Genomic DNA, 27,902 nt, shown 5'->3' with positions numbered 1-27,902 from the left:
GGCCAAATGGGATCGGCACATGGGATCTATTCACAGGGCAAAGGTAGGGGAGGGACATTAGGGTGGGCAGACTAGATGGGCCGTGGCCCTTATCTGCCGTCTATTTCTATGTTTCTATGTTTCTATTGACAAAACACCAATAAAACTGATTGAACTCAATAAAATTTCCATTTGGAATAATTCTAGATTTCGAATACAGAAAGTTTCCATTAATTTAGAGAGCAAGAAGAGAGGTGTTTGGACACTAGGATAGCTAATTCATCCCAATTGTTATAAATCTTTTCCATATCTTTAGTGGGAGTTGAGCATCCTTATGTAACTGGTTTCAACTATAAGAACATAAGCAATGCCTCCGCTGGGTCAGACCTGAGGTCCGTCGTTCCCAGCAGTCCGCACACGCGGCCGCCCAACAGGACCTGTGTAGTAATCCTCTATCTATACCCTTCTATCCCCTCTATCCCCTTTTCCAGCAATCCTTTCTTGAACCCCAGTACGCTGCCCTATCGCAAGTATTTGGATTGGATTGAATTTACAGTATTTTATTTGATATACCGTATTTCATTTGATATACCGTATTTCATTTGATATACAGTATTTCATTTGATATACCGTACAGTATTTTAATTGATATACCGTATATACTTGCATATATGTAAATTATATCTAGCATCCTTATTTGAGAAATGAGAGCTGGAATATGTTAGTAAGACTTCTTTCTCCCCAAAATACCTAACTGCAAGGGCACATACAAGTAGTTTATAGAATACTGTACACTACACATATCACTTGGTGGACCTAGGTGTGTCATTGACATAGCATAACACCTACACATGGGCACACTAATACTAACTTTATGCTAATATTCTATAATAGAATCTTGGCGTCAAGATGCTATTATTGAATTGCAAATGTCAATCACACTTAGGCGCCCATTAGAGAATTGCGCTTTGCGGCACCTAATTTAAAACTTAGGCACCTGTAACTGTAATATAGGCTAAGATTTTAAAGGCCTACATTATAGGTGCCTAAGTCCTTTAGAGAATTGTGCCTAGTGGCGCCTAAGTCTTTCTCCATCTTTAAATGCGCCTTCCTTGGTGTTAGACGCCTATCACCCGATTAATTTTTTTTTTCAGTTATCTAATCTAATCTAAGGCTTAGCTTTATATACTGAGTCATCATTCAAGGAAAGCTCAACTCGGTTTACAATAGTTAAGTTAACATTAAAAAAAACTAATAAAAGAAAAATAAGGCTGAATTTGAAAAGGTTGATTTTCAAAGTGTTTAGCAAATAAAGTGTTTTTTAAAGATTTGCGAAAAAATTGGAGTGAGCCAGAACTCCTTAAAAGAAGTGGAAGCTCATTCCAGAGTTGGGATAGTTTAAAAATCAGAGATTGACTAAAAGATTTGACCCGTTTGATCCCTTTTATAGAGATAATTTAAATTGATGGTCACCTCTTGCAAAAGAGAATCTATAAGCATTCCAAGATAGAGGAAGGAGAGGAATAAAGATACCATATAGGATTTTAAAAACAACACAGGCATTCTTAAATTGAACTCTAAAACAAACTGGGAACCAATGGAGACTCTGAAGCAACGGGGGTCACATGATCAAATTTATGTTTCCCAAAAATCAATTTTGCAGCTTTATTTTGAATTAATTGCAATCTATAAAGGCAAGTTTTTGTAATACTGAGGTCGATGACATTACAATAATTGAGGCGAGATAATATAATTGACTGAACTAAGATGGAAAAATGACGATGATGAAAGAGATGTCTAACCGGGTGTGAGTCTTTGGGTGGTTGGCTGTCTGGAGGTAAGCTTGTGGAGTGTTTGTTGTCTGTTAGTTGGGATTTGCTGCCGTATGCTTGAGGTCTGGGTGGTTTTGATTGGGGGATTGGATATTTCAAAATGTCACTTGTGAAGGGCATACTCCCATTGGGTTCTTGTACGGTGCACTTTTTGCTGTACTGGTTTTCCAGTGCTGTTTTTCTGGTTGATCTGTTTTTATGCTTACTCTGCTCCTGGTTGTATGGTCCCTTTGCAATTGTTAATAAAGATAATTGAAAAAAAAAAAAAAATTCTTGACCACAGAATTAATTTGATCCTTAAAAGAGAGAGAGGAGTCAAAAATGACTCCCAAAACCTTGGCAGAAAACTCAATCTGTAGAGAGGATCCAGAACCTAAAACTACAGAAAGAGGAAGACAGTCCAATTTTGGGCCTAACCATAATAATTTGGTTTTAGTTGCGTTAAGCTTCATCCAAACATACTGAGCCCAGGCTTGAAGTTTTGAGATATAAAGATTTACTTTAAATGCTAGGTCAGTAGTTTATTTAAAATTTGATTGATCGCCTAATCATACATTCAAGGCGATGCATAATTCTAAAACAATTTATAACAACGTACAAGGAAACAAAGATTCATATACCAAAAACATGACTTACCGGACAGACAGAACCAATACGGAATGTAGGGATGGAAATACAATAATTGAAAGCAAATGAGACAATCAAGGGAAACTAAAAAGGAAGGGTTTTAAAGAAATCAAGTCTTCAGCAGAGTTGAAGGGATCAGGGGTCTAAACTGATGTGTGCGGTCCTAATTTGCGATGTCTAGCAGTCAAAAGCATTTTTAAAAAGAAAGCATTTTAACTTGCTCTTAAATCTAACAATATTTTGTTCTTCCCTTAAATAAATTGGTAAGGAATTCTACAGTTGAGGAGCTGTAACCAAAAAGATGTACTGTCTATGCGTATTGATGGTTTTAAGTAAAGGAACAGTCAGCAGATGTTGGTCATTGGACCGAAGTATTCTAGTAGAAGCGTAAGGAATTAGAACCATATCGATGAAAACTGGGGATTTGTAGAGCAGCGCCTTAAGGGATAACAAACATATTTTATAAGTTAGTCTATGCAACACATGAAGCCAGTGGGATTTTTTGAGAAGAAGCCAATTTATTAATTAAGTTAGGCTCTTATCTTTAGGTGTTAGGCTTTAGTGCAAAACATAACCACGGACTGCACCAAAACACGTTGAAAATTAACCATAAATTGGGAAAAAGGGCTTTAGCAAACCAGACCTAAAATTGATGAGATAACAGCTGTAGTTTTTTATACAATAGAAGCCTGGGAACTTTGAGCTACCATGTATTTCCCTTTCTAGATTATAGGGGGGAAAGCCTATAGGAGAATGAGAGCCATAGAAGAACAATTGCAATTGAAGTTCTCTGTTATAAGGAAAGTAAAAGATCATCAGCTCTTAATTAGGCTAAGTTATTTTGAAACACAACAAAGAAAAATGGGGAGACCCAATGATCCACAGTGAAAACAATCCACCGATGAAAACAAAAACTGTGGATACAGATAATTTATTAAACACTGACAAAAACCATGAAAATTCAATTAAAAAATTACAATAATAAAATATACTGTGATAAAAATCCAACCAGACCCTACACGGTCTGTGTTTCGGTGAACACGCCTTCCTCAGGGGTCCAATAGTTTGCAACCTCACATATAAAGAATTGGACTGAAAACAGTCTATTATCTTTAAATATGTGAGCAAAGAACACCACAGACAAACTGAAGTAGGAAAAAAAATGTTCGCCGAAACACAGACCGTGTAGGGTCCGGTTGGATTTTTATCACAGTATTTTTTATCATTGTACTTTTTTAATTGAATTTTCATGGTTTTATATGTCAGTGTTTCTCTCTGGAAAAAAGGAGGCTCAGGGGAGATATGATAGAGACATTCAAGATCATGAGGGGCATAGAGAGGGTGGATAGGGACAGATTCTTCAGACTGAAGGGGACAACAGGTACGAGGGGGCATTCGGAGAAACTGAAGGGAGATAGGTTCAAAACAAATGCAAGGAAGTTTTTTTTCACCCAAAGGGTCGTGGACACTTGGAATGCACTACCGGAGGAAGTGATCAGGCAGAGTACGATACAGGGATTCAAACAGGGATTGGACGGATTCCTGAGGGATAAAGGGATCGTGGGATACTGAGAGAGGTATCCAGGTAATGAGTACAGAAACCCAACCAGGTCGTGCATGTGCAAGACCAGAGGGTTAGGACTTCGATGGGAAGATAAGGCTTCGATGGGAAACCAAGGTGGCAAGGGGGCCCCTTCTCGGGGATTCAGACAGGTCGTGACCTGTTTGGGGCCGCCGCGGGAGCGGACTGCTGGGCAGGATGGACCTATGGTCTGACCCGGCGGAGGCACTGCTTATGTTCTTATGTTCTAAATTATCTCCAGAACATTTGTATCCACAGTTTTTGTTTTTGTTTTCATAAGTTATTTTGAAAGCTATTTCCAGATTTTTGACAGAACAACATGGATCTAGCTTCTTTTCTGCTGAATAAAGACAGCTCTACCTAGGGTTGAAGGATTGGCCTGCACTTTTTTTTTAAATTGGACAGGTTGCTGTTTAATTTTGGGTTATCTGCCAGCAAGTGCAACTTAGAACAGATATTATTAGGGTCAAGAGAATACTTAGTAAGGAATGGAAATGATTCATCTACCATTTAATTTCACAACACTGAGTAAAAATGTGTGCTGCAAAAGGTGGTATGCATTATCTTGATAGAATTACGTTCTGTGGCTGAATGCAGGCATTTTTAGAGGAAAGATGGACACAAGTGTATCATGGATCCAGTTTGCTTCCAGTGAATCCCAGGGAAAATCAACAGTATGGTTGTCTGAATTGTCAAGAGAATGAAACTATATAGACATTAAACCCAGGATTCTCATATTTAATTTATTATCAGCATTTATATCCCATCCGTTAAGCTCAAAGTGGGTTGCAACAAGCATAAATATATTCACATGCAGAGTATAAATCACAAAAACATCAGAGTTCATAATATATCCTGAACCCTTGGTTTCCCTAATAAAAAGAATCTAATGCAAATTACAGTTCACAAATATCTCTGAAATAGCCATGCTTTGGCATGCTGCCAGGATGAAGGTGCAACTTAATTGACTGAAAAATTGTTAATCAATAACTGAATGATAACCAATTGTTGATTTTAATTGGCACCAATTAGGACTTGTGTGCGCATCTGGCTGCGCACTGTCCTATAATTCTGGGTGCATAAATCTCATAGCATGCAACCCAAAAGGGGCGTGCCTATAGGAGGGGCATGGGTGGGTCATGGATGTTCCAAAAAGTTGCTAGCAGTGTTACAAAATAATGATTCTCTGTGTCCAGCATTTATACCATGTTTCAGAAGACATTATTAGTCTGGTGCCCATAATAGGACGTGGTAACTGGTGTTAAGCACAAAGGCCCTGATCCTATAAAGTCTGCCTAAATAGAGGTGTCCTCCCATGCCTAACGATGCCTATGTTAAAATGTAGCTGTGGTTAAGGGCAGAGAATAGGCATGGTTGAGTTAGGTGTCATTAGGTGTCCGACATAGGTGCCGCCAAACTAGGAAAGTGAAAAGCTGGCCTAACGGAACAACGCCTATTTCTAGGTCGCCTAATGATGCCTACGTCTGCTTAGAGCCACTAGGCATGATTCTATAAACAGAGCCATTTTTTTGATTGACAACCACGTTGAACGGTGCTGTTTATAAAATGTGGCCCTAAGTGTCCTAGACCTATCCTGCTTCCCTCACACTATCCCTCCAATTCACCAAAATGCCTAATCAATCTCACCAAAGCTCCCCCATCTCCTCATTTACATCAACTAATCCCTCTTTTCCTTGCCAACCATCTTTTAACCCTTTATCCCCTCTAAGATCCCCCTCACACTGACCTTAGGCACCTGAATTAACCCCTCTTTCCCAAACCACCCCCTACCCCATCTCTACATCTACTAGCAGGTGTACTAGGCTCAGCTAATATTATTTACCACTAGATGACTCTGGTGTTTCCTTACCCTTACATATAACTAAGTACATATTACACTGCACAACAAAGTTTTTGCTTCCTGAACACTGCTGGGTGTTTCTTATAGAATTTTGGGTGCTGATCATGAATATTACATCAAAAATTACCCATCACGTACCATTTCAGAGAAATCTTCAATTTTGTCGTGATTTTTTCTTATATTTGGATGCAAACAATTTTTTCTCCCATAAGTGTCTTATCAACAACGGTTTGTGCCGCCTGGGTATGTCCATGCATAAAATCTAGCCAGGTTGGAAGCTGTTTTATGGAAGATGACATCCTGGGCATGTCTGGGCAGGTCTGAACGAGCTTGCGCTGTCTCACCATGCTATAATGGTGGCTTCCATACACCGATCCTGCTCATTTGGTTAATATAGATAGTCCGTGTGTGTATATAGTATCAGTATAGTAAAGTATAGTAGTATAGTAGCTGTAGCAATATAACAGTAAGTAAGCTTGATGCTATAGACGTTTTGGTGTCGGGCAATATGTCTCGTCGGTGTCGTAACAGCCGCGACACATTCTGCTATATCTGTGGGGAATATACACTTACGCCTCAGAGACGTTCGATGACTGCCCTTGTAAAGAAAGCCTATCATCTGTATTTTGGCTGCAAAATAGGTGATCAAGACAAGCAATGGGCGCCTCACATTTGCTGTGCGACATGTGCTGTTAGTCTGAGAGCCTGGCTCAGAGGTACTCGAAAGACGATGCCATTTGCTGTTCCGATGATATGGCGAGAACAGAAAGACCATGTGACGGACTGTTATTTCTGTTTGACTAATGTGTCTGGTTTCTCTGCCAAAAACAAGAAGTCAATTGAATATCCTAATCTGCCTTCAGCAATGAGACCCATGCCACATGATGACAGTCTTCCAGTTCCGAAACCACCAGAGGATTGGACCTTAGACGAACCAGATGAAGAAACTGCAGTGCAGGGTTCTAACAGTGACATTGACCCGGATTTTGAACCATCCTCATCAGGCGATCCACATCTGATAACACAGTCCGAATTGAACGATTTGGTCAGAGATTTGGGTCTGTCAAAAGCAAAAGCTGAGCTGCTAGGTTCGAGACTGCAGGAATGGTGTTTGCTATCACCAGGTACGAAAATTTCTGTGTTTCGAGACCGGCATCATGATATAACCAAATTTTTTGCACAAGTCGACAGTCTCTGTTTCTGTTGTGACATTGAAGGATTGTTCTCGGTCTTTGGTTGTGATCACAACCCGGAAGAGTGGCGTCTTTTCATTGATTCGTCAATGTTAAGCCTGAAAGCTGTTCTGTTGCACAATGGCAACGTTTATCCTTCAGTACCTGTTGGCTATGCAGCACATATGAAAGAAACATATGAGAATATGGAAATGTTACTAAAGTATGTCCAGTATACCAGGTATAACTGGAATATCTGTGGAGACCTCAAAGTCGTTGCTCTGTTACTAGGACTGCAGCTTGGCTATACAAAGTACTGCTGTTTCATCTGCGAATGGGACAGCCGAGACAGAGAGTCGCACTATTCTAGAAAGAACTGGCCACTCCGTAAAAAGTTAGTTCCAGGACAGAAAAATGTAGCACATGAATCGCTTGTTGACCCGACAAAGATATTTTTGCCTCCTCTTCACATTAAACTGGGACTCATGAAGAATTTTGTGAAAGCAATGAACAAGGAAGGGGAAGGTTTTCGTTATTTAAGACAGATGTTCCCAAGAATAACTGATGCCAAGATCAAAGAGGGTATTTTTGTTGGCCCCCAGATCAGACATGTTATGAGTGACAAGCGATTTGAAGATCTGTTAGTTGGGCCGAAAAAAATTGGCTGGAAAGCCTTGAAAGACGTTGTTGACAATTTTCTGGGCAATTACAGAGCCCCAAACTACATTCAGCTGGTAGACAAACTTCTCAAAGCATACAAGAGAATGAAGTGCAATATGTCACTCAAGATTCATTTCCTCCATTCACACTTGGACTTCTTCCCCGCAAATCTCGGTGCTGTGAGTGACGAGCACGGTGAAAGGTTTCATCAAGACATAGCTACGATGGAGAAACGATACCAGGGCAATTGGAATCCATCAATGCTTGCCGACTATTGTTGGATGCTACAACGTGATGCACCAGACACTGAATATAAAAGAAACTCGGGAGCAAAACACTTTTAATTCTGTTTCATTTAGTCGCTTGTGCGAAACGTAAACTTGACTATATATTTTATTGTCAGTAAACATAAAAATGTCTATTTCTCATAGTTCTTACATGATGCAGTAAAACCAAAACCATATTTGAGCATACCAAGTTGGTACCTGTCATAATCACCAAAAACTTTTCAGGAATCAAGACTTAACCAAAAAATTGTTGTGCAGTGATCAGAGTACACAATGCATCTTTATCCAGCAAAAGTTAGTCATTCTAGGCTTGCAGTATGCCCAATTTGTAATATCTATTGAGAAGTTAATTTTACGGTTTGAATATCATTTAAACTAACATTACCTCCTACTTGTAGCAAAATAGCACCAGCTCGGTTGAAGCAAATTGTTCACTGTTTACAGAGGTCGTGTGGTTTTAAAATGAAAGCCTAGACTCTAGTGAGTTACTGTAAAAATTGCCTTTGGTGGGTAACCATTGTGTGTGTGACCAGCAGCAAAAATTACAGCCAGTTTAGTGTACAAACCAGAATCAAGCATATTGGTTTGGCTAGGCCCCTTAGCTACTAAACAGAGTAACATGGCAACATAATAAATGATGACAGATAAACCAAAATGGACTGTCTAGTCTGCCCTGTAAAGTGGTTAGGAATGCAGCTTTTGCATTAGAATGAATCAGTGGAAAGAAAGAAAGTGTAGAAGTGTATATGGGTGCTGGTCTCATGCCTAAGAGACGGGAAAAAGCTCATGCCCTGGAAAATAATAGCAGTAATAATTTAAATTGGTGCCAAGACGTATGCACCATTTACATTTCATAATTGGTAGTTATGTGTACTAGGCACTATTCTATAAGGTAGGTCTTAAGTGCCATGGCGTAAATCGGAAGTGTATTGGAGCATGGGTGGACCATGGGCATGTCTTGAAATGGTATGCATAACTTATAGAATACTGTAAAATAAGCTTCCATTTTGCATTAGGCAACAGGGAAGGATAAGTGAATTCAAAAAACTGATGAAACGTCACTTGTTCTGCCTTATGAAGTGTGCTAGTTGAGTTTGTAATCATTTTTAAAATTGTGCTGCAGTTATATTGATGATGTTTGTAATGGAAAAGATGAGCTGGTGATTGGATAGTTATGTTGATTTTGTGGGTTTGACTTATGTAATGTGAAATTCTTATGTTTTGTATGTTATTTTTGTATAGCATGTTAATTTGCTTAAGTGTGTTACATTGTACTCCGCTTTGATAAAGGCAGATTATAAATAAACTGTCAGTTATGCATGTCACTTGGCACATGTATCAAAAAATCAACAAAATTACTCTCCTATAAGATATCCAAATTTCTCATAATAGTAATGATATCATCACATAAAGTAAAAAATATATGCTCAGAGATACGAAGGCAAAAACAAGGGGTGAACCCCAAGAATATTGCCTTATCACCCAATAATTGGTGTTCAGAAAACAATTTCTTCACTGCTAAAGTAGTCAAACTTATTTGTGTACTATTTATATACTGTTTGAATATTCATAACAAAGAACTTATCTTTGTCGAAGGTTCTGATATGGCTCGTTTCGATCCTGCGTCAGGGAACCAAGTTCAAAGCTTTAGGAAAATTCTTTTAAAGGTAGTTCAGTCCCTGAAAGCATAAATGTAAAAACCTTTTTACTTTATTTAAACTTGTCAATCGTTTAAAAAAAACAACAACATTGCATTATATACTAACATTAACTCTAAAAACATTCATTGGCATAAGAGAGGGTACCCACCAAAAATTGAAAATTCTTCAAAAGTACAAGCTTCCTCCGCCAATTTCCAATGGCAAAAAAAGACGCCACGATTCCGATTCAAATATCAACTGACTGACTGACGTCACAACAGTGATGTCACTCTCAGTGATAGCTTACCAATAATTTGGTTTCCCCATTATTTGTTTTGGCTTGGCACATGTAGGCCCATTTATGCCTGCTATTGAAATGGTATAAATAGTCATGCCTAAACTTAGGTGCACCTGTGCCAATGTATGCTAGCATTCTGACCCTGATTATATACTACTACTACTACTACTATTAATTATTTCTAGAGCACTGCCAAATGTATGCAGCACTGTACAGAGTCATGAAGGAGACAGTCCCTGCTCAAAAGAGTTTACAATCTAAACAGACAAGACAGACAAACAGAATGCCAGTTACGTGGGTTGAATAATCTGCTGACTAGGGTGGTGAGCAGTAGAGAATAGGGTTATGGATTGAAGGCTATATCAAAAAGGTGGGTTTTCAGTCTCATCTAATCTAATCTAATCTTATATACTGGTAAGGGTACCAAGGAGTGCAAGTGTCAATCATAAGTAAGGTGCCATTTATAGAATCGCGCCTAGCGTTGAAACTTTAAGCACAATCCATTTATGACAGGGTTTTCTTGGTCTAAATTAGATGCCTACCGGAATCTTAGTCAAAAGACACCCAAGATCCACCCACAATTTGCCCCTAACCATGCCTACTTTCTGGCAGACACCTTCAAGTAGACTACCTAATAAGGTAGTCTTCAAGTAGACTACCTAATTAGGCAGACTACCTAATTAGGTGCCTACCATCTAATTAATTGTGATTTAATTGCAATTTTCAATTAACGGCACACATTAAGGCTCTTAAAATAAGTTAGGTGCCTTAATAAAGCTTAATACCATGAATACCCCTTCTTACCATCCCCTCCCCTACCCCTGATCCTTCTTATCCCTCTCTTGGAAACGATCTCTGATCTAACATTGTAACCCTTCTTCCATAACTCTTTTTGTAATCCGCTTTGAACCGCAAGGTAATGGCGGAATAGAAATCTGTAATGTAATGTAGATTGGCTAGGCGTGCCGGCCTAAGCACCTAACTTTAAGCGTCTTTTATAGAATCAGAGCCTCTGTAACAGCATGTTTGCACACAGATGCCATTATAGAATTGGCACGAAATGGAGGCACAAATTTATGGACTTGCTTCCAAAATGTGCAACAGAATGATTGTGTGCCAGATTTGGTCAGAGGCTCTGAGCTGTTATAAGGGGATAATTCTATAAGTGGGCCCATGCGAATGCCCCCTTACAAATACATGCTATGCTATTTCAGTGCCTAAGGCACACAGATGACATTTTCATGGATAAGTGTACACTTAGGTGCCTAAATGTCAGTATTTTGTACAGTCACACAGTTAGCACTTAAATGTAAATGATGTTATAGAATTGCCCTTTAACCCCTCATTTTATAATCATGCATGCCCAATTGCACATTTAAGGGCAAAATCTATAAACAGCATCCTGGTTGTAGGCGGTAGTAGGTATTCTACCAATGTCTAACCAGCTAATCGGGATGCACAAACCTAGGGCAACACATAGGGCCAGCTAAGCTCACCCAAGGCTAGGCGTGGGCATGGTTTTGCCCGGAAGTGGCCTTAGGTGAGCTTTAGGCAGCCCTAGGTGTCTCACTGGCACCACGATAGGCACCTGAAATGTATGCCAGCAAAATGCCGACCTTCATTACAAATAAATGCGGCCACTGAACTGATCGCGGCAAGTGAATCTCCCTGCTGCAATCAGTTTAGTTGCTGCAGCAGGGAACCTGGTCCCCCTGAAGTCAGCTGGTAGGAAAGATGCCCAGTCCCTCCTGCTGGAGCTTCCGAAGCCCTCCCTCCTGAATATCCATGGCAGGAAGAGTGCCCAGTTCCTCTACCATCATCACCCGAAGATCACTGGCAGGAGGGATGCCCAGTTCATCCTGATGGAAACCCCCCCCCCACCCCCTGAAGATCAACAGAAGGAGGGATGCCTAATCCCTCCTGCCAGAAACCCCCACCTTCCAAAGATCAATGGCTGGAGGTATGCCCAGTTTCTCCTACCAGAAACCCCCTAACCCCCCCTCAAAGATCACCAGCAGGAGAGATGCCCACTCCCTCCTTCCAGAACCTCCCCTGAAAACTTACCCCCACCTTGACCCCCCTCAAGCCCACCTGGATCGCCCCCCCCTATACCTTTTTCTTGTAGGCTGGCCGGAGGGATGCTTACTCCCTCCAACCGGAAGGGCCATCTCCACAAAATGGCAGACCTTCCCATTACATTACATCCTGGGTTGCACCGGGAAGGGGCCTAAGGCCTTGATTGGCCCATGGGAGTGGCCATGAGATTTGCCCATGGAAGTGGCCATGGGATTGGCCCATGGCCAATCAGAGTCTTAGGACAATCCCAGTCCATCCCAAAATGGACTGGGAAGGAGGCCTAAGATTTTAGTTGGTCCATGCACCTAAGGCCTCTCGGCCAATCAGGGCCTTAGGCACTTTCCCAGTGCATCCCAGCATGCACCACAAAGTGGAAGGCCCACCATTCTTTGGAGGTGGACCTGCCGGCTGGAGGGAGTAAGCATCCCTCTGGCCGTCCTACAAGAAAAAGGTACGGGGGGGATCCAGATGGGCTTGGGAGGGAGGTGTCAGGGTGGGGCAAGTTTTCAGGGGGTTTCCGGCAAGAGGGACTGGTCATCCCTTCTTCCTGTGATCTTCAATGGATGGTGGCACAAGGAATTAGACACTCCTCCTGCCATGGACATTCGGCGGGGGGCTTCAGGGTTCAAGCAGGAGGAATTATGCATCCTTCCTAACAGCTGATTTTGTGGCTGGGGGAGGGGGGGGTTTCCTACCACAGCCACTGAGCTGATCGCAGAAGGGAGATTCCCTTGCTACGATCAGCTCAGCAGCAATGTGATTCTCTAACCAGCGCCTGTGAAATGGACGCCGGTTAGAGAATTAGGGTGGTTAAGTGTGTGTCCATCAGGACAAATGTGATTCTATATAGGATGCCCATGTGCAATTCAAGGAATTGAAAAAATACCAAGGAGTCAGCAGAATCAATATTTAGGACATAAGTTAATCACTCTTAGAATTCTGATTATTCGCACTTTTATTTTTTTCATTTTCAGGCTATTTCCAGAATTTGTTGAGCAACTCAGAGAAGACTCTGCAAAACACATTTCCCGGCATGTACGGAGAACTATACAGTCAGAACATTAAGCAATTCAAAGACTTGTACATTGAGCTGCGCCAGTATTACCGTGGGTCCAGTGTCAACTTAGAAGAGGCACTCCATGATTTTTGGATACACCTGCTGGAGCGACTTTTTAAGCTGCTGAATCCCCAGTATCAAATTACTGATGACTACCTAGACTGTTTGGTGAAGCATTCTGAGCAGTATAAGCCCTTTGGGGAAGTACCGAGGGACCTGAAGTTGAAGGCAACAAGAGCATTTATTGCAGTGCGCTCCTTTGTGCAAGGATTAAGCGTTGGAAGTGATGTTGTCAAAAGAGTGTCTCAGGTAAATAATGAACAATACATACATTTCTAAATATGCCAAGAATGTGATGTTTTGTAGGTACCATCTTCAAATATAATCTCGGGGGGGGGAGGGGGGTTAAAATTCATATGCATTATCATTACTGGGATGTCACAACATGCAAGACATCTAGAAGACACTAGGGAAAATATTCAGTGGTGGTGGTCAGCATTATATTAAACGCTGACCATGGCTAGCTAAATTAGCCCTGGATAGTCAGTGCTGGGTCATGTGTGGTCCCCGGTCCTGAATATCCAGAGCTAATTGTCATGCTGCTAGCCGCTGGAGTGTATGTGAGTCCCAGCTGAATATTGGCTGGGACCCACTTAACAATTTAATGTTTTTTGGAGCCCTATGAGCCCTCTCCAACCCCCTGAAACAGCCCCTCCTTCTATCCCCCCTCCCCAGGAATGTCCCTTAAATTCTCCCTCCCCCTAGACACATCATAGTTCCCCTGTGATCAAATGAGAGCGATGGGTCAACAGTGAAACCTACTCAATCTTGCCCCCTGCATCTCATTTGAAAAAATAGCTGCCAAGACCTCTTGCAGTAGCTTCACAGTACATAGATTAGGGTCAGTTATATGCAGCAGCCATTTTCTTCAGGAAGCCACAAGGGGTAGGAGAAAATGGTCTTTACTCTTGCCATCACTGTACTACCAGGGAACTGAAGTAGGCCTGGGGGGAGGGGTATCTAGATTAGGGTGGGGGGTTGAAGGGATGTTATCGGGGAAGGGGAATTCTAAATGTTGTGGGCTCAGGAGATGAAAGGGAAGGAGAGGAGCTATTTAGGAGGCAGGAGGGCTCCAGGAAACCTTTTAAATAGTTATGCGGGTCCCAGCTGATATTCAGTGCCGGGACCCACAAAACTAATTGGCCAATTTAGGACAAATTTTGAGCTGTCCTTAAGTTTCAAGTTTTATTTGACTTTGATGAATCACTTATTTAGTTTTACTAAGAGAGATACATAGGAACATAAGAATTGCTGCTGCTGGGTCAGACCAGTGGCCCATCGTGCTCAGCAGTCCGCTCACGCGGTGGCCCTTAGGTCAAAGACCAGTGCCCTAACTGAGTCTAACCTTACCTACGTATGTTCTGGTTCAGCAAGAACTTGTCTAACTTTGGCTTGAAGGAAACACATTTGATTTTCCCGGACTAGCATCACGTGATATCCGACGTCAGACGCTTAACTCAGCTGCTTTTAAATTCCAGGAGGTGTTTCCCTCCGTGCTAGCACCATTCTCTGCTCTGCACCTTCTCGGAGTTGGTGTTGTCAACTTTACCTTACCGCTTGGCTGGTTCCTGAGGAAGGGGGTTGCTCTTTTACATACACAAGAAGCTAAGTGCTCAGTGTTTGATTTGATCTTGCGCACACCCGTTATTGCTCAGTTGACTTTGGTTGCTCTGTTCCCCCTTGAATGAGGGGAAGAGATGACTTCTACTACCACTTTTAGTTATTATATTTAGATTCACCTGTAGTACATTGGTTTGTACACTAGATTATTTCAGCAAATATGTGAGGTCAGCCCGGGGATGTTTCACAGTTAATACCCTTCTGGGTTTATTCCTGTGACAAGCTGTACCCTTGGGGGTTTTCTTACTTTTCTCCAGGTTAGCTGTGTGATTGAGGGCTTTCCTTCACCTCAATATTGGACTTCATTTAATCACTATTAAGGTGGTTAGTTCCAGTTGTCTCTTCCCTCCTATTCTGTTAACATCTTTTTTCGGGGTGGGGGATATTTTTTGTATCTTTTGAGATTTTTTCTCCTCCAGTCTAAGGGTTCTACTTGATTCAGATTTGATTTGGATGTAAGGCATTGGTAGATTCAACAAAATCCGATAATTGGTCAAATACTATTCTTTCGGTTAGTTTGGCTATGAACAGGATATTAGCAGTAGTATTAACTTTGTGGGTCCCAGCACTGAATATTGCCAGAACCTACATAACTGCTGGCTATTCCCTGTATACCATTCCAGATCTGCCCATCTTTTTAATGATCACTCAGAACTGATATTCAACAGCACTGCCCAGTTAAGTGCACCCTGGTTAAAGTGGAGCCCTTCTTTCTGGAATAGGCACCCCCTTTCCCAGAATGTGTCCCGGTTTCTAAAAAGTCTAAAACCCTCCCTCCCTGCACCATCGCCTCGTCCGTGCATTGAAACTCTGGAGTTCTGCCTGTCTGTTGGGTCCTGCAGGTGGAACAGTGAACACTTCTGAAAATGCTACCCTGGAGATTCTGGATTTCAGTTTCCTACCTGAGAGCCTAAATTTGGTTTTCAGAAACTCCCTCCCACAGTTTTCTCAGTACCTACATGTATCAAGACAGCAGGCTCCTCCCCAGCACACATAAGAGATAGTTTGCAGGTACTATATCGTGGGAAAGATTAAAATTAACACATTTACAGGATTTAAGAGCATTCCAGCCAACTGTTTGAGGGCCACAATGGAGGAGGACTTCAGAGGTCGCATGTATAGAGTTACCAGATTTTATGTATGTAAAATCTGGACCCATAGACCAATCCAAGCCCGCCCAGTTCCACCCATCCCCGCCCATACCATACTGCCTCATCCCTAGCTCCGCCCCCCCTCAGCCTGCTCTTCAGGAGGGAGGGCATCTGCATATGCACAGATGTCCCTCCCGAAGTGATCTGCTTTTCAAAACCCAGACAAAGTGCCAGGTTTTGAAAAGCCATCTGGACATCCGGACATGCTCTCTAAAAAGAGGACATATCCAGTTAAATCCGGATGACTAGTAACCCTATCGCATGTAGTCCAGGGGCTATGTGTTGGAGACTACTAATCTATAGGATGCTGCCATTTCCCTTTAAGGAAACACCCTCACAATGTCAGAGCTGCCTTAAAACCATAGTCTTGCCCAAAGAAGAAATTCCGTACAAACGTAAGGAAGTTCTTCTTCACCCAGAGAGTGGTAGAAATCTGGAATGCTTTTCCAGAGGCTGTTATAGGGGAAAGAACCCTTCAGGGATTCAAGACAATATTGGATAAGTTCCTACTGGGACAGAACATACGCAAGTAAGGCTAGACTCAAATAGGGCACTGGTCTTTGACCTAAGGGCCGCCACGTGAGTGGACTGCTGGGCACAATGGACCACTGGTCTGACCCAGCAGCGGCAATTCTTATGTTCTTATGACACAGGAGGGGTGGAGCCAGAAGGACCTTATCCAGGAAGTATAAAAGCCTGGGGCAAAGTTAGGTTAAGAATGCCCAAAGGCATTTGCCTCTACCACCTATGTGTGAACTATATCTGCTGCAGTCAGGTAGGTAAAGTTCACTTGGAATCTTGCACCTTTGCATGTTTGACCCAAGTAACTTCTAGACACTCCATTGATAACTCTGAAGAACCAGACCAGAGACAGTGAAGCATGTCATCAGACTGGGAGACAGTAATGTATGCTGTGATTCTACAGTAACGGGCCACTCACGAATATTGCTATGTTTAAGTTATGTGCAATCTTATATCTCGCAATTCAGATTTCTAGACAGATTACAAGCAGCATATTGCTAGACAGAGTTATCTATAGAATCACACATGCTACATAGAGTTGTACATGCTACATAAAATACATGCAATGTAAGATAAAAGATATCTAAATCAGAAAGTACCTACTAACATTGTCATTCTATAGCAGTGTTTCTCAAACTTTCCAGCTGGCGGCACACTAATCCCAGTGCCCTGGCCGGAAGGCACCCGAAAGTGTGTGGTCTTCATCGCATCGACGTCCGTGCATGCATGGAGGCCCATCTGGCCACTTCCTGCTTCGGTGGAAAGATCTGTGAGGAGGGAAGGTGCTAAGCAGCATATTTTTAATTACATTCACTTTTCTAGCGGTAGCCAGTATAGCTCTATAAGCAGTGGTGTGACATGGTCAAATCTTGATTGTAATATATGAGTTTTGCTGCAGCGTTTTGTATCAGCCGGAGTTTTTCTCATTAGTTTCATGGAAATTCCTGAAAGTAGTACATACCAGTAGTCCACTAGAGACAGTATAGTTGAATGTACTAGTATCCTGTAGTGTTGTTGGACTAAGTTTTGTATTTGACTTTCTCCCCACTGGAACTGGGCCCCAACCTCATACTTATAATTGTGTTTTCTTTTATGTGCACCCGTTGTACGGTTCCAGGCTCACCCTCGCCCATGTTACCAACCAATTCCTAGGTTAAGTTGTGTTACATTGATTTTATTTATACTAAAAATTTTGAAGGCATATTAATGAAATGAATGCATTAACAAAGGCACATCCCTACAACCACAAAACCTAACAAGCAAAGCTGAATGTACATGTAAACGTATACTTAAATTTGTAGCCTTGACTCCTCTTTATGTTCATTTCCTTATATTTCGTAGTCACATTAGATTTGATTGCTAGGATTTAATTTATACTGAGAGCTAATCTGAATGATCTGATAGATGTCTTTATTGGCCCTAACTAAACTGGAGAGCACAAGTACAGTAAATTAACTTGTTTGTCTTTTCTCTCATTACTGCTCTAACACCATCTGATCTGTAGGAGTGGACAAATTAAATACCACAAAATGTGAATGGATAAACAACAAACAGGTTTTATATATGAGCTTTTAGCATTTTACAAAAACCATGAGCACCATTTGCTATTTGTTTGAATTACTTTTTTTTTATTAGCGTGCATGAAGTGTTTACAGGCAGTTAGAGTTATGAATGTGTCTTCATTAAGAAAGTGACACGACCAGGAAGGCAGGTTTCTTTTTTTTCAGCAACCCACTGAATGAAGATTTTGATTTCATTCCTGAGGAACCGGAGTCCAAGTCGGTGGTGGACGCCGATCACCTGTCAATCATTTGAGGGCACCAGTTACAGAATCACGCCTATTCAGTCAAGATAGGCGGCTAAAATGTATGCCAGAAAAACCCTGGCCTACATTTCAGCTGCTTGTCTTTGCCACTAAACTACAGCAGTCGATCCAGCAGGGGAATTCCTCCATCAGCTGAGTGTCATGATTCTGTTACCAGTGCCCAAGTCGGATTGCCTGTCAATGATTATAGGGCACCAGTTACAGAATTGCGACTTTGGGGGGTCCCTGGGGGAAGGGGGAATACCCCTGGCGTAACTCATCCAGAAGGAGAGATGCCCACTCCAGGTGGCACACCACTCCCCCCCCCCACCCACCCCCACTAACATCTCTGGCAGGAGGTATTCAGTAAATGCCACTCAAATTTAGGTGCTGGGAAAAAACCCACACTAACCAACAGAAAAAGAAAGGAGTAGTGTTATGCCTTGGTAGCTGGTGATCTATGAGAATCCCCCAAAGAAGATTTGTTGACCAAAACACTTTGAGGAAAGACAAGTGAGCAATGAGAGTAATGTAATGTAATGTAATTTATTTCTTATATACCACCACATCCGTTAGGTTCTAAGCGGTTTGAAGAAAATATACATTAAGATTATAAATGAGAAGTAAGAAGGTACTTAAAAAATTCCCTTACTGTCCCGAAGGCTCACAATCTAACTAAAGTACCTGGAAATTAATAAAGAAGAGAAAATAAAGATGGTTGAAAAAAGAAAAATTCTATGTGAATTTATAGGATGGAAATTAAACTGACAGTGAAGAACTGTATGAAAAATACATATGGAATTCAGTTAGAGAGGGTAGGTTACAATCTATTTATGGTATTTGTTTAATTGGAAGGTGTTAAGGTTGGTAATTTGGGGGAAGGTTATCTGAAGGTAGGTGAATCTTCTGGAGGTAAAAGAGGAGGGGTTAAGATATTTGGATGAATTTTTTGAAAAGCAGGGTTTTGATTTCTTTTCTGAATGTTTTGAAGTTGTCTGATATTGTCATAAGATTGGAGATGGAATGGTTGATTTTTGCTGCTTGTGTTGCTAGAAGGTTGTCAAACATTTTCTTGCATTGTGTGCCTTTGAGTGGGGGGAAGGCGAAAGGGTTCGAGGTTCTTCTGTGTCTTGAGGTGGAGATTTGGTTTAAGCGGTTATTTAGATAGGAGGGGGAAGAGCCGTGTAATGCTTTGAATATCAGGCAGTAGAATTTGAATTGGATTCGTGCTTGTATGGGTAGCCAGTGAGAGTCTAAGAAGGCAGTTGTTATGTGATCATATTTTTTGAGTGAGTAGATCAATCTGAGGGCGGTGTTTTGTATGGTCTGGAGTTGTTTTATCATAGTGGCTGGACAAGGAAGATATAGGGAGTTGCAATAATCCAGCAGACCTAAGACTAGGGATTGGACGATTAGTCTAAATTGTGCTTGGTCAAAGAATTTTCTGATTTTACGGAGATTTCTCATGGTTAGAAAAGCTTTCTGGGTTGTTTTGTTGATCTGGGGCTGCATTGTGCAACATCTGTCTATCGTAACTCCTAGGAGTTTTAGTTCGGGTTGTATTGGGTATTTGGTATTTTAGATTTTCAGTTCAGTGATGGTAGGTGTTTGGGCTTTTTCGAGCAAAAGGAATTTTGTTTTTTCAGAATTTAGTTTTAGTTTGTGATCCATCATCCATTTTTCTACTGTGTCTAAGGTTGTTTCTAGCTTTGTTGTGGTGGTGGTCTCTGATGGGTCGAATGGGAGGATTATGGTGATGTCATCAGCAAAGCTGAAAGATGTGACATCTAGGGTATCTAAAGTGGTTCCTAGGGAGGAGATAAAGAGGTTGAAGAGCGTAGGTGAGAGAGGTGATCCTTGTGGAACTCCGCAGGGATTTGTCCATGGTTCTGATTTGATATCATTGTATTTTACCCTGTAGGTTCTAGATTTGAGGAACCCCTGAAATCATTTGTAGACCTTGCCTGAGATTCCTATGGCGTCGAGAATTTGTAGTAATAAGGTGTGGTCAACTAGGTCAAATGCTGCGGAGAGGTCTAATTGTATTAATATCATTTTTTTTCCTTTACTGATGTGTTGTCGGGCTGTATCTAGTAATGTGACAAGTAGTGTTTCTGTACTATGGTTAGTTCGGAATCCTGATTGTGAGGGGTGGAGTAGGTTATGTTTTTCCAGATATTCGGTGAGGTATTGTGCCACTAGGCCTTCTATTATTTTAACATACAATGGTATTGAAGCGATAGGTCTGTAGTTGGAGGGGCTATCTATTGGGCCTTTGTGATCCTTTATGATTGGAGTGATTAAGATCTCTCCTAGGTCCCGTGGGAATTGGCCTTCTGTCAATGTGGTTTGAATCCATAGCATGAAGTTGGTTTTGAATGTGGTGGAGGCGTTTGATAATATGTAGGTGGGGCAATTATTTAGGTCACTGGAAGCATGGCTGTATTTATTGTAGAGTCGGTTTATATCCGACCAGACTAGAATTGGGAAATCGGACCAGCTTCTGTCTGCTACGATGGCTTCGCTAGTTGATGGGTTTGTTGTTATCTTTTCTAGATGGGTGTGTGTGTTGATGAATGTAGATCTGATATTGGTGATCTTGTTTTTGAAATGGTCTGCTAGGTGGATGGCTGTTGGTGGGTGGATACATTGGGTGGAGAGGTAAGGTTTGGTATCTGTGAGGTTCTTTAATAGATTAAATAGCTTTTTTGTGTCTGGGATTTTTTTGCCTATCATATTGGAGTAGTAGGCTTTTCGTTTTTCCTTGAGTTTGGTTTTGTATTGATTAATTTGGTATCTCCATGCAGTTTTAGTGTGTTCTAAACTCTTGTTTTTTTTCCAGACTCTTTCTAGTTGTCTGCAGAGCTTTTTAGATTGGAGAAGTTCGGCGTCGAACCATTTATCAGAAGGTCTACATATTTTGAATTTTAGTTTTTCTGGGGCTAGCTCATTTAGAATGGTTTCGCTTATGGATCTCCATTGGGATATAAATTCGTTGGGAGCTATGTTGGTGGTGGCGTGGTCTGCTTTATCCCAGAATATGGAGTGTGTAACTTGTCCCAGCATTGGTTTCTGTGGCGACAGATAAGTGATCACTTCACTAAAGATTCTCTTGAATAGATCAACTTATCATAAATTTGAAACAAGATTGTCAAAATTTGTATGGAATAAACAACCTCCAAAAATCTGTTTACAAAACTTAAAATGTGATAAATGTTGGGGAGGGGTCAAATTTCCCAGTTTTTATGAATAGCATTTGGTCTCTTTAATTAGGCAAAGTTCCAAGTGGTTAAATTTGGACCAGATATCACTACCACCTGCCTGACTGAAATTTGAAGATTCTATATCTCTTCCTTGCTCAATTGTAAAGGATCGGCCTCTAAAATGGTACCAACATTTTAAAACAATCGGGATAGCCATGCAAATGATTACTCGCAATTGGAAAAATTGGGAACGCCTTAGTTTTACTTTTTGGTGGGAGAATTTATGCTTAAGTTATAAATGTGAAAAAATGAATGCGGACATGCTAGGGCAGTGGTTCTTAACCTGGGTTCGACCGAACCCAGGGGTTCGGTGAGTCAGTCTCGCGGGTTCAGTGGAGGTCAAAACACATCTCCGACTCATATAGCGCTTCGGTCACGTTCAATCATCTATCAGTTAAATCACAAATTTTGATCAGGAATTGATTGATGTATATAAGGCGTTAGTTACAGATTGATAGATCAAGAAACCGAGTACACGATCAATCTTGATCAAAATCACTGAATAACTGATAGATGATTGAACGTGACCGAAGCGCTTATGATTCATGATGATATGCCCCGCTTGTCCATAATTGGCTGCAGGTGATCACGCAACATCGCTTGGCCTATCTGTGCTGCAGGGGATTTGATGCGCACAGTAGTCGAATTGTAACTGTTGTGATGGTACGTCGTGTGATACCTATCTTAATATTTTAATCCCTCTGAGAGGCAACAGCAGAAGTCACACTGATTTGCAGTAAATTTCATTATTATGTTATTTTTATTCGAAATATAGGAGAACTTTTTTGTTTTCAAAATTGATATTATTTTTTCCCTCACTGTATACCTATGTTTTGAATTTGTAAAAATCATATTTTATTTTTCTAATAAAGAAGGGTTCGGTGAACACGCATATGAAACTGGTGGGGTTCAGTACCTCAAACAAGGTTAAGAACCACTGTGCTAGGGCATACTAAGATATTCAAATTAGTTTGGAGTCCATTGACGTCTTTTATGGAGTTGTTATAGTTGTCCTTTATCTTTATTTCCCGTTGTTTTAGCACCCACGCATCCAGGGGAGGGGTGAGGGGGTATACCTTTTGCTTGGTATTATTCCCTGATGGAAAATGTTGGATGGGAGAGGGAGTTTTATTGTGTATTGATACTCATTGATTATAAGTGCTTATTTGATGATTATTATTTGTATGTATATTGTATTGCACTTTTTGTGGATTTGAAAACTAAGGGCTCCTTTTACTAAACTGCGGTAGCGTTTTTAGAACGCGCTGCAGATTAGCGCACGCTAAACCCCGCGCTACACTGAGAAACTAACACCAGCTCAATAGAGGCATTAGTGTCTAGCGCGCGCACTAAAACCGCTAGTGCAGCTTAGTAAAAGCAGCCCTAAATAAAGATTTTTTTTTTTTTTAAACAACCACTTGCAAGCGTCTGCTAGGTTTGCAAAGGGCTCCTTTTACAAAGCCGCGCTAGGGCCTTAACACGCAGAATAGCGCGAGCTAAATTGCCGCACGCGCTAGCCACTACTGCCTCCTTTTGAGCAGGTGGTAGATTTCCGGCTAGCGCACACTAATCCGGTGCCTGCGTTAAAACCGCTAGCACGGCTTTGTAAAAGGAGCCCAAAGTATTTGGGAATTTGAACTGGGTTTTCATCTTCTTTACATTCAGCAAGCGTAATGCAGTCTTACTTTTTTCTTATGCACAAAGCTAGGTGGACGCCATTGAAATGGTCTGAAATAGACAATAAACAGAGGAATGTTTGTTGGTCCTACAAATTGGTCTGTTGTATCTATGGAAGAAAAGAAAACCAAGTGGGGAACAGGACTATACACATCAACCTGGGAATCAACAATTTTATTAAAAACACGAATAAACACTAAATACATGTATCAATACAAAAGTGTATTGTCTTTGATACATGTGTTTAGTTTTTATTTGAGTTTTTAATACAATTGTTGAGTCCAAAGTTGATGTGTATTGTACAGTCCCGTTCCCCACTTTGTTTTATTTTATTGCTTTGCGTGATGTGGGGTTATTTTATCTGGTTTCAGTATTCTGCAGGTTGGCACTATGGAACATTTGTTTTTTATATGCCCTTATGTGGCTGATTAATGGGACAAAGTCTGGGCATCTATTTCCAAGTTTCTTTCTATTTCATACCCTTTATCTTATGATGAGTTGGATACTTAAAGCCCAACTTCTGAAAAATTTAGTTGTGATTACTATTAAATCAATTCTTTTTCATTGGAAAGATTCTTCTAAATTGTATTGCAATAATTGGTGGAATTTGGTGTGTTTATATGCTAAATATGAGAAAATACTTCAATTAACTGCCTTTTACAAAGCCGAGCTAGCGGCTGCCGCACAGCAACAGCCCCGAAGCCCTTTAAATCTCTATGGGCTTTGGGGCCGTTAGCGCAGGGCAGCCGCTAGGGCAGCTTTGTAAAAGAGGCCCTAAGTGTGGCAATTTGAGGAGATTTAACAAAATTTGAGAATCTTTGCTTAAATATTGTGATTTATAAATTAAATTTTTAAACATTTTATTTTTACTTTTTTTGCTAACATGATACTCTTACGGCATCTCATGACTAATGTTTTGTATTTATTGTACTACTATTGTTTACTTGTTTATGTATATTATGACTTATGGGGGTGCCACGATCATGTGTGTGTGTGTGGGGGGGGGGGGTGATGTATTGCGGCAGGAGAGATTGGCCATCTCCCCTGCCACGATGCAATCACTCCTCTACCCGAACTGCCACAACCCATGGCAGGAGAGATTGGGCATTGGGCTGCTGAACTGATTGCGCCAGCCGCCATCGGCTCAGCGGCCCCTTTTTTGGCACTTATACCTGTTTTGACTTGGGTCTAAGTCAAAACGTATAAGTGCTGACTAGGGAACCTGTCAAAATCTTTGGTTATACGTGTTGTACGCCTAGGTGTAGGTCGGCCCATCTCTCGCCCACCGCCCGCCCTTTCCCCTCCTCTAAAAACTCCTCTTTTCTCTCTGCGTTTAGAGGCAAGGGAAAGGCCAAAGCTGGTTTTAGATAAGTCTAAAACCAGCTTTGATTATGACTTGGACAATCAGGCTTTTTGATCGTCCAAGTACCCATTTAGTCCACTTTTTAGACATTTTTTAAAATTATTATTATGAGCTCCATACTGTATAAACCAGCATTTATATATAAATGCTGCATACATGTCTAAATCTCAATTTTAGAAAGCTGGGATATACATGTCTAAAACTCAAAAAATGTATATGGGCACAGTCTTGTGGTGTGTTTTGGGTGGGGTTAGGGCAGCCTGAAAAACTACATGTGCATTTCAGAAGGTGAATTCATGTTTATGTCTGTTGATGTGAATGCTGGCTTTACACCTGTTCTGGGCATATATAGGTTTTAGCAAGTTCCTTGATTTGTGAAGTGTTCCAGTGGAAGAAGGAGGGAGTAGAGAATGTTATGACAGCTGAGGTAAGCAAATTAATGGAAACACTTTTAAAAACAGAGAATGGTGAAGTTTCTGGAATCCTGTGGATTACAGGACCAGAGGCAACATGGGTTCACTAGAGATAGGTCTTGTCAGGGACCATGCTTGAAACAGTAGAGCAGGCATGGTCCCTACTGAAAACAACTATCACAGAAGCACAAAACCTATACATTCCGAGGATCTCCAAAGAAAGGAGAACAAAGGGTAAGGGAGAACCAGCATGGCTTACCAGACAGGTGAGGGAAACCATACAAGAAAAGAAGGACTCTTTCAAAAAATGGAAACACATGAAAACAACCGAAGCATGGAACAAACATAAAGACGATCAGAAGAAATGTCACAGGGCGGTGAGGGATGCCAAAAAGGACTATGAAGAAAAAATAGCGCAAGAGGCCAAAAACTTCAAGCCCTTCTTTAGATACGTGAAAGGGAAAAAACCCGCAAAAGAGGCGGTGGGACCCCTGGACGATCAGGGAAGAAAAGGGTACATTAAGGAAGATAAACAAATTGCGGACAAACTAAATTCCTTCTTTGCGTCCGTCTTTACGGAGGAGGATACCGCAAAAATACCAGAAACTGTGAAAGTGTTTAGTGGAGTAATAGAAGACATCCTCACCACAGTTGAAGTAGATTTGGACCAGATATACTACCAGATCGACAAACTTAAAAGTGACAAATCCCCTGGACCGGATGGAATTCACCCGAGAGTCTTAAAGGAATTGAAGGTTGAAATCGGAGAGTTATTGCAAAAACTCGCCAATCTGACAATCAGAACTGGACAGATACCAGATGACTGGAAGATAGCGAACGTCACGCCAATTTTCAAAAAGGGATCAAGAGGAGAACCGGGCAACTACAGACCTGTGAGCCTTACGTCTGTCCCTGGAAAGATGGTTGAAGCACTGATCAAGGATAGCATAGTCCGGCACTTAGATATACACGAATTGCTGAAACCCAGTCAACATGGGTTCAGGAAAGGAAAATCATGTTTAACGAATTTGCTTCAATTTTTTGAGACCTTGAACAAGCAAATTGATAGTGGAATGCCGGTGGACATAATATATTTGGACTTCCAGAAGGCATTCGACAAAGTTCCGCATGAAAGACTTCTCAGGAAACTACAATGCCATGGAATAGAGGGAGATATACACAGGTGGATAGGCAAATGGCTGGAAAACAGGAAGCAGAGAGTGGGCATAAATGGGAAGTTCTCAGACTGGGAGAAAGTGACTAGTGGTGTGCCCCAGGGCTCGGTACTTGGGCCGATCCTATTTAACATTTATATCAATGACCTTGAAGACGGAATATCCAGTGAGATCATTAAGTTTGCAGACGACACAAAGCTATGCCGGACAATCAGAACGCAGAAAGATAGCGAAGAACTCCAGAGCGACTTGTATCAGTTAGAGAAATGGGCAGAGCAATGGCAGATGAAGTTCAACGTGGAGAAATGCAAAGTAATGCATTTAGGCAGTAAGAATAAGGAACACGAGTATAGAATGTCAGGAGCAACTCTGGGTAAGAGCGAACAAGAAAGGGACCTGGGTGTACTGATAGATAGGACCCTGAAGCCGTCGGCACAATGTGCGGCAGCGGCAAAGAAAGCGAACAGAATGTTAGGAATGATAAAGAAAGGAATCATGAGCAGATCGGAGAAAGTCATAATGCCGCTTTATAGAGCAATGGTCAGACCACACTTGGAATACTGTGTCCAACATTGGTCTCCCAAACTAAAGAGGGATATAAAACTGCTGGAGAGGGTGCAGAGACGAGCAACGAAGCTAATAAGAGGTATGGAGAACTTGGAATATGAGGAACGACTCAAGAAACTAGGACTGTTCTCCCTTGAGAAGAGGAGGCTGCGAGGGGACATGATAGAGACGTTCAAAATACTGAAAGACATCGATAAAATAGAGCAGAAAAACAAATTATTTACACTGTCCAACGTGACACGGACAAGAGGACATGGTTTAAAGCTAAGGGGGGACAAGTCCAGGACAAATGTCAGGAGGTTCTGCTTTACGCAGCGAGTGGTGAACGCCTGGAATGCTCTTCCACAGGAGGTTATTAAGGAATCCACTGTGCTAGGATTCAAAGGCAAATTAGATGCACATCTCCTTATGAGAGGCATAGAGGGATATGGGTGGTAAAACTACATCAGGTGTATACCTGACTGGGCCTCCGCGTGTGCGGATCGCCGGACTCGATGGACCATGGGTCTGATCCGGAGATGGCAGTTCTTATGTTCTTATGTCAGGCAAATCTGATCAATTTCTTTGACTGGGTGACCAGAGAATTGGATAGAGAGAATGCACTAGATGTGGTGTATTTAGATTTTAGCAGAAAGAAGCAAAAGTTCACAGTTCTACAATTCCACTTCTTTAAGGAAGAAAAAATATTTCTCAGACAAGCCCAAGAGCGACCATGTTTCGCATACAAGTTGTTTCAAACATCCCATCCAAATGCCAAAAAACAGAAAAAAAAACCCATAATGGACTCGCCAACAATGTTTCAAGTTTATATAAAAATTTTTATACCGCTTAATGAAACTTCTAGGCGGTATACAATAAAAAATACCATAAAAAACAAATAAAAAATTAGAGATACTAAACAATACTAAACATAACGTGACATATAGGAACAAATGGGAAAAAGAGGGCAAGAACTACAATTTTTGGAGAAAAGAGCACAAAAAAGGAAAAAACAATAGGTGAGGGTAAAAATTACAAAGCTTTGTTTTAGTCCTTATAAGGACAGATATTATCCAAAAGCATTCTGGAACAAGAATGTTTTTAACTTGGATTTAAATTGATTTAATGCGGATTCGATGCGTAAGTGCAAAGTTTAAATCCAAGTGTTTGCCTGTGCCCTTGAAACATAAGAATATAAGAATTGCCGCTGCTGGGACAGAACATGTGGTCCATCATA

General features: G+C 41.2%; 1 protein-coding gene across 1 annotated transcript in view; it reads left to right on the top strand.

The window, feature by feature from the left end:
• The window catches only part of GPC1 (glypican 1), a 518,863-nt gene that overhangs the window by 379,550 nt on the left and 111,411 nt on the right, over positions 1-27,902 (top strand). The window contains exon 3 of the mRNA XM_033958579.1: positions 12,989-13,380. Coding sequence (XP_033814470.1) covers positions 12,989-13,380 — 392 coding nt within the window. The remainder of the gene's footprint in view (positions 1-12,988; positions 13,381-27,902) is intronic.

Source organism: Geotrypetes seraphini, chromosome 9 (genome assembly GCF_902459505.1).
Source record: "Geotrypetes seraphini chromosome 9, aGeoSer1.1, whole genome shotgun sequence".
Lineage (NCBI taxonomy): Eukaryota > Metazoa > Chordata > Amphibia > Gymnophiona > Dermophiidae > Geotrypetes > Geotrypetes seraphini.
Note: the sequence above shows the minus strand (reverse complement) of the source record. Positions and strands in the feature narration are given on the sequence as shown.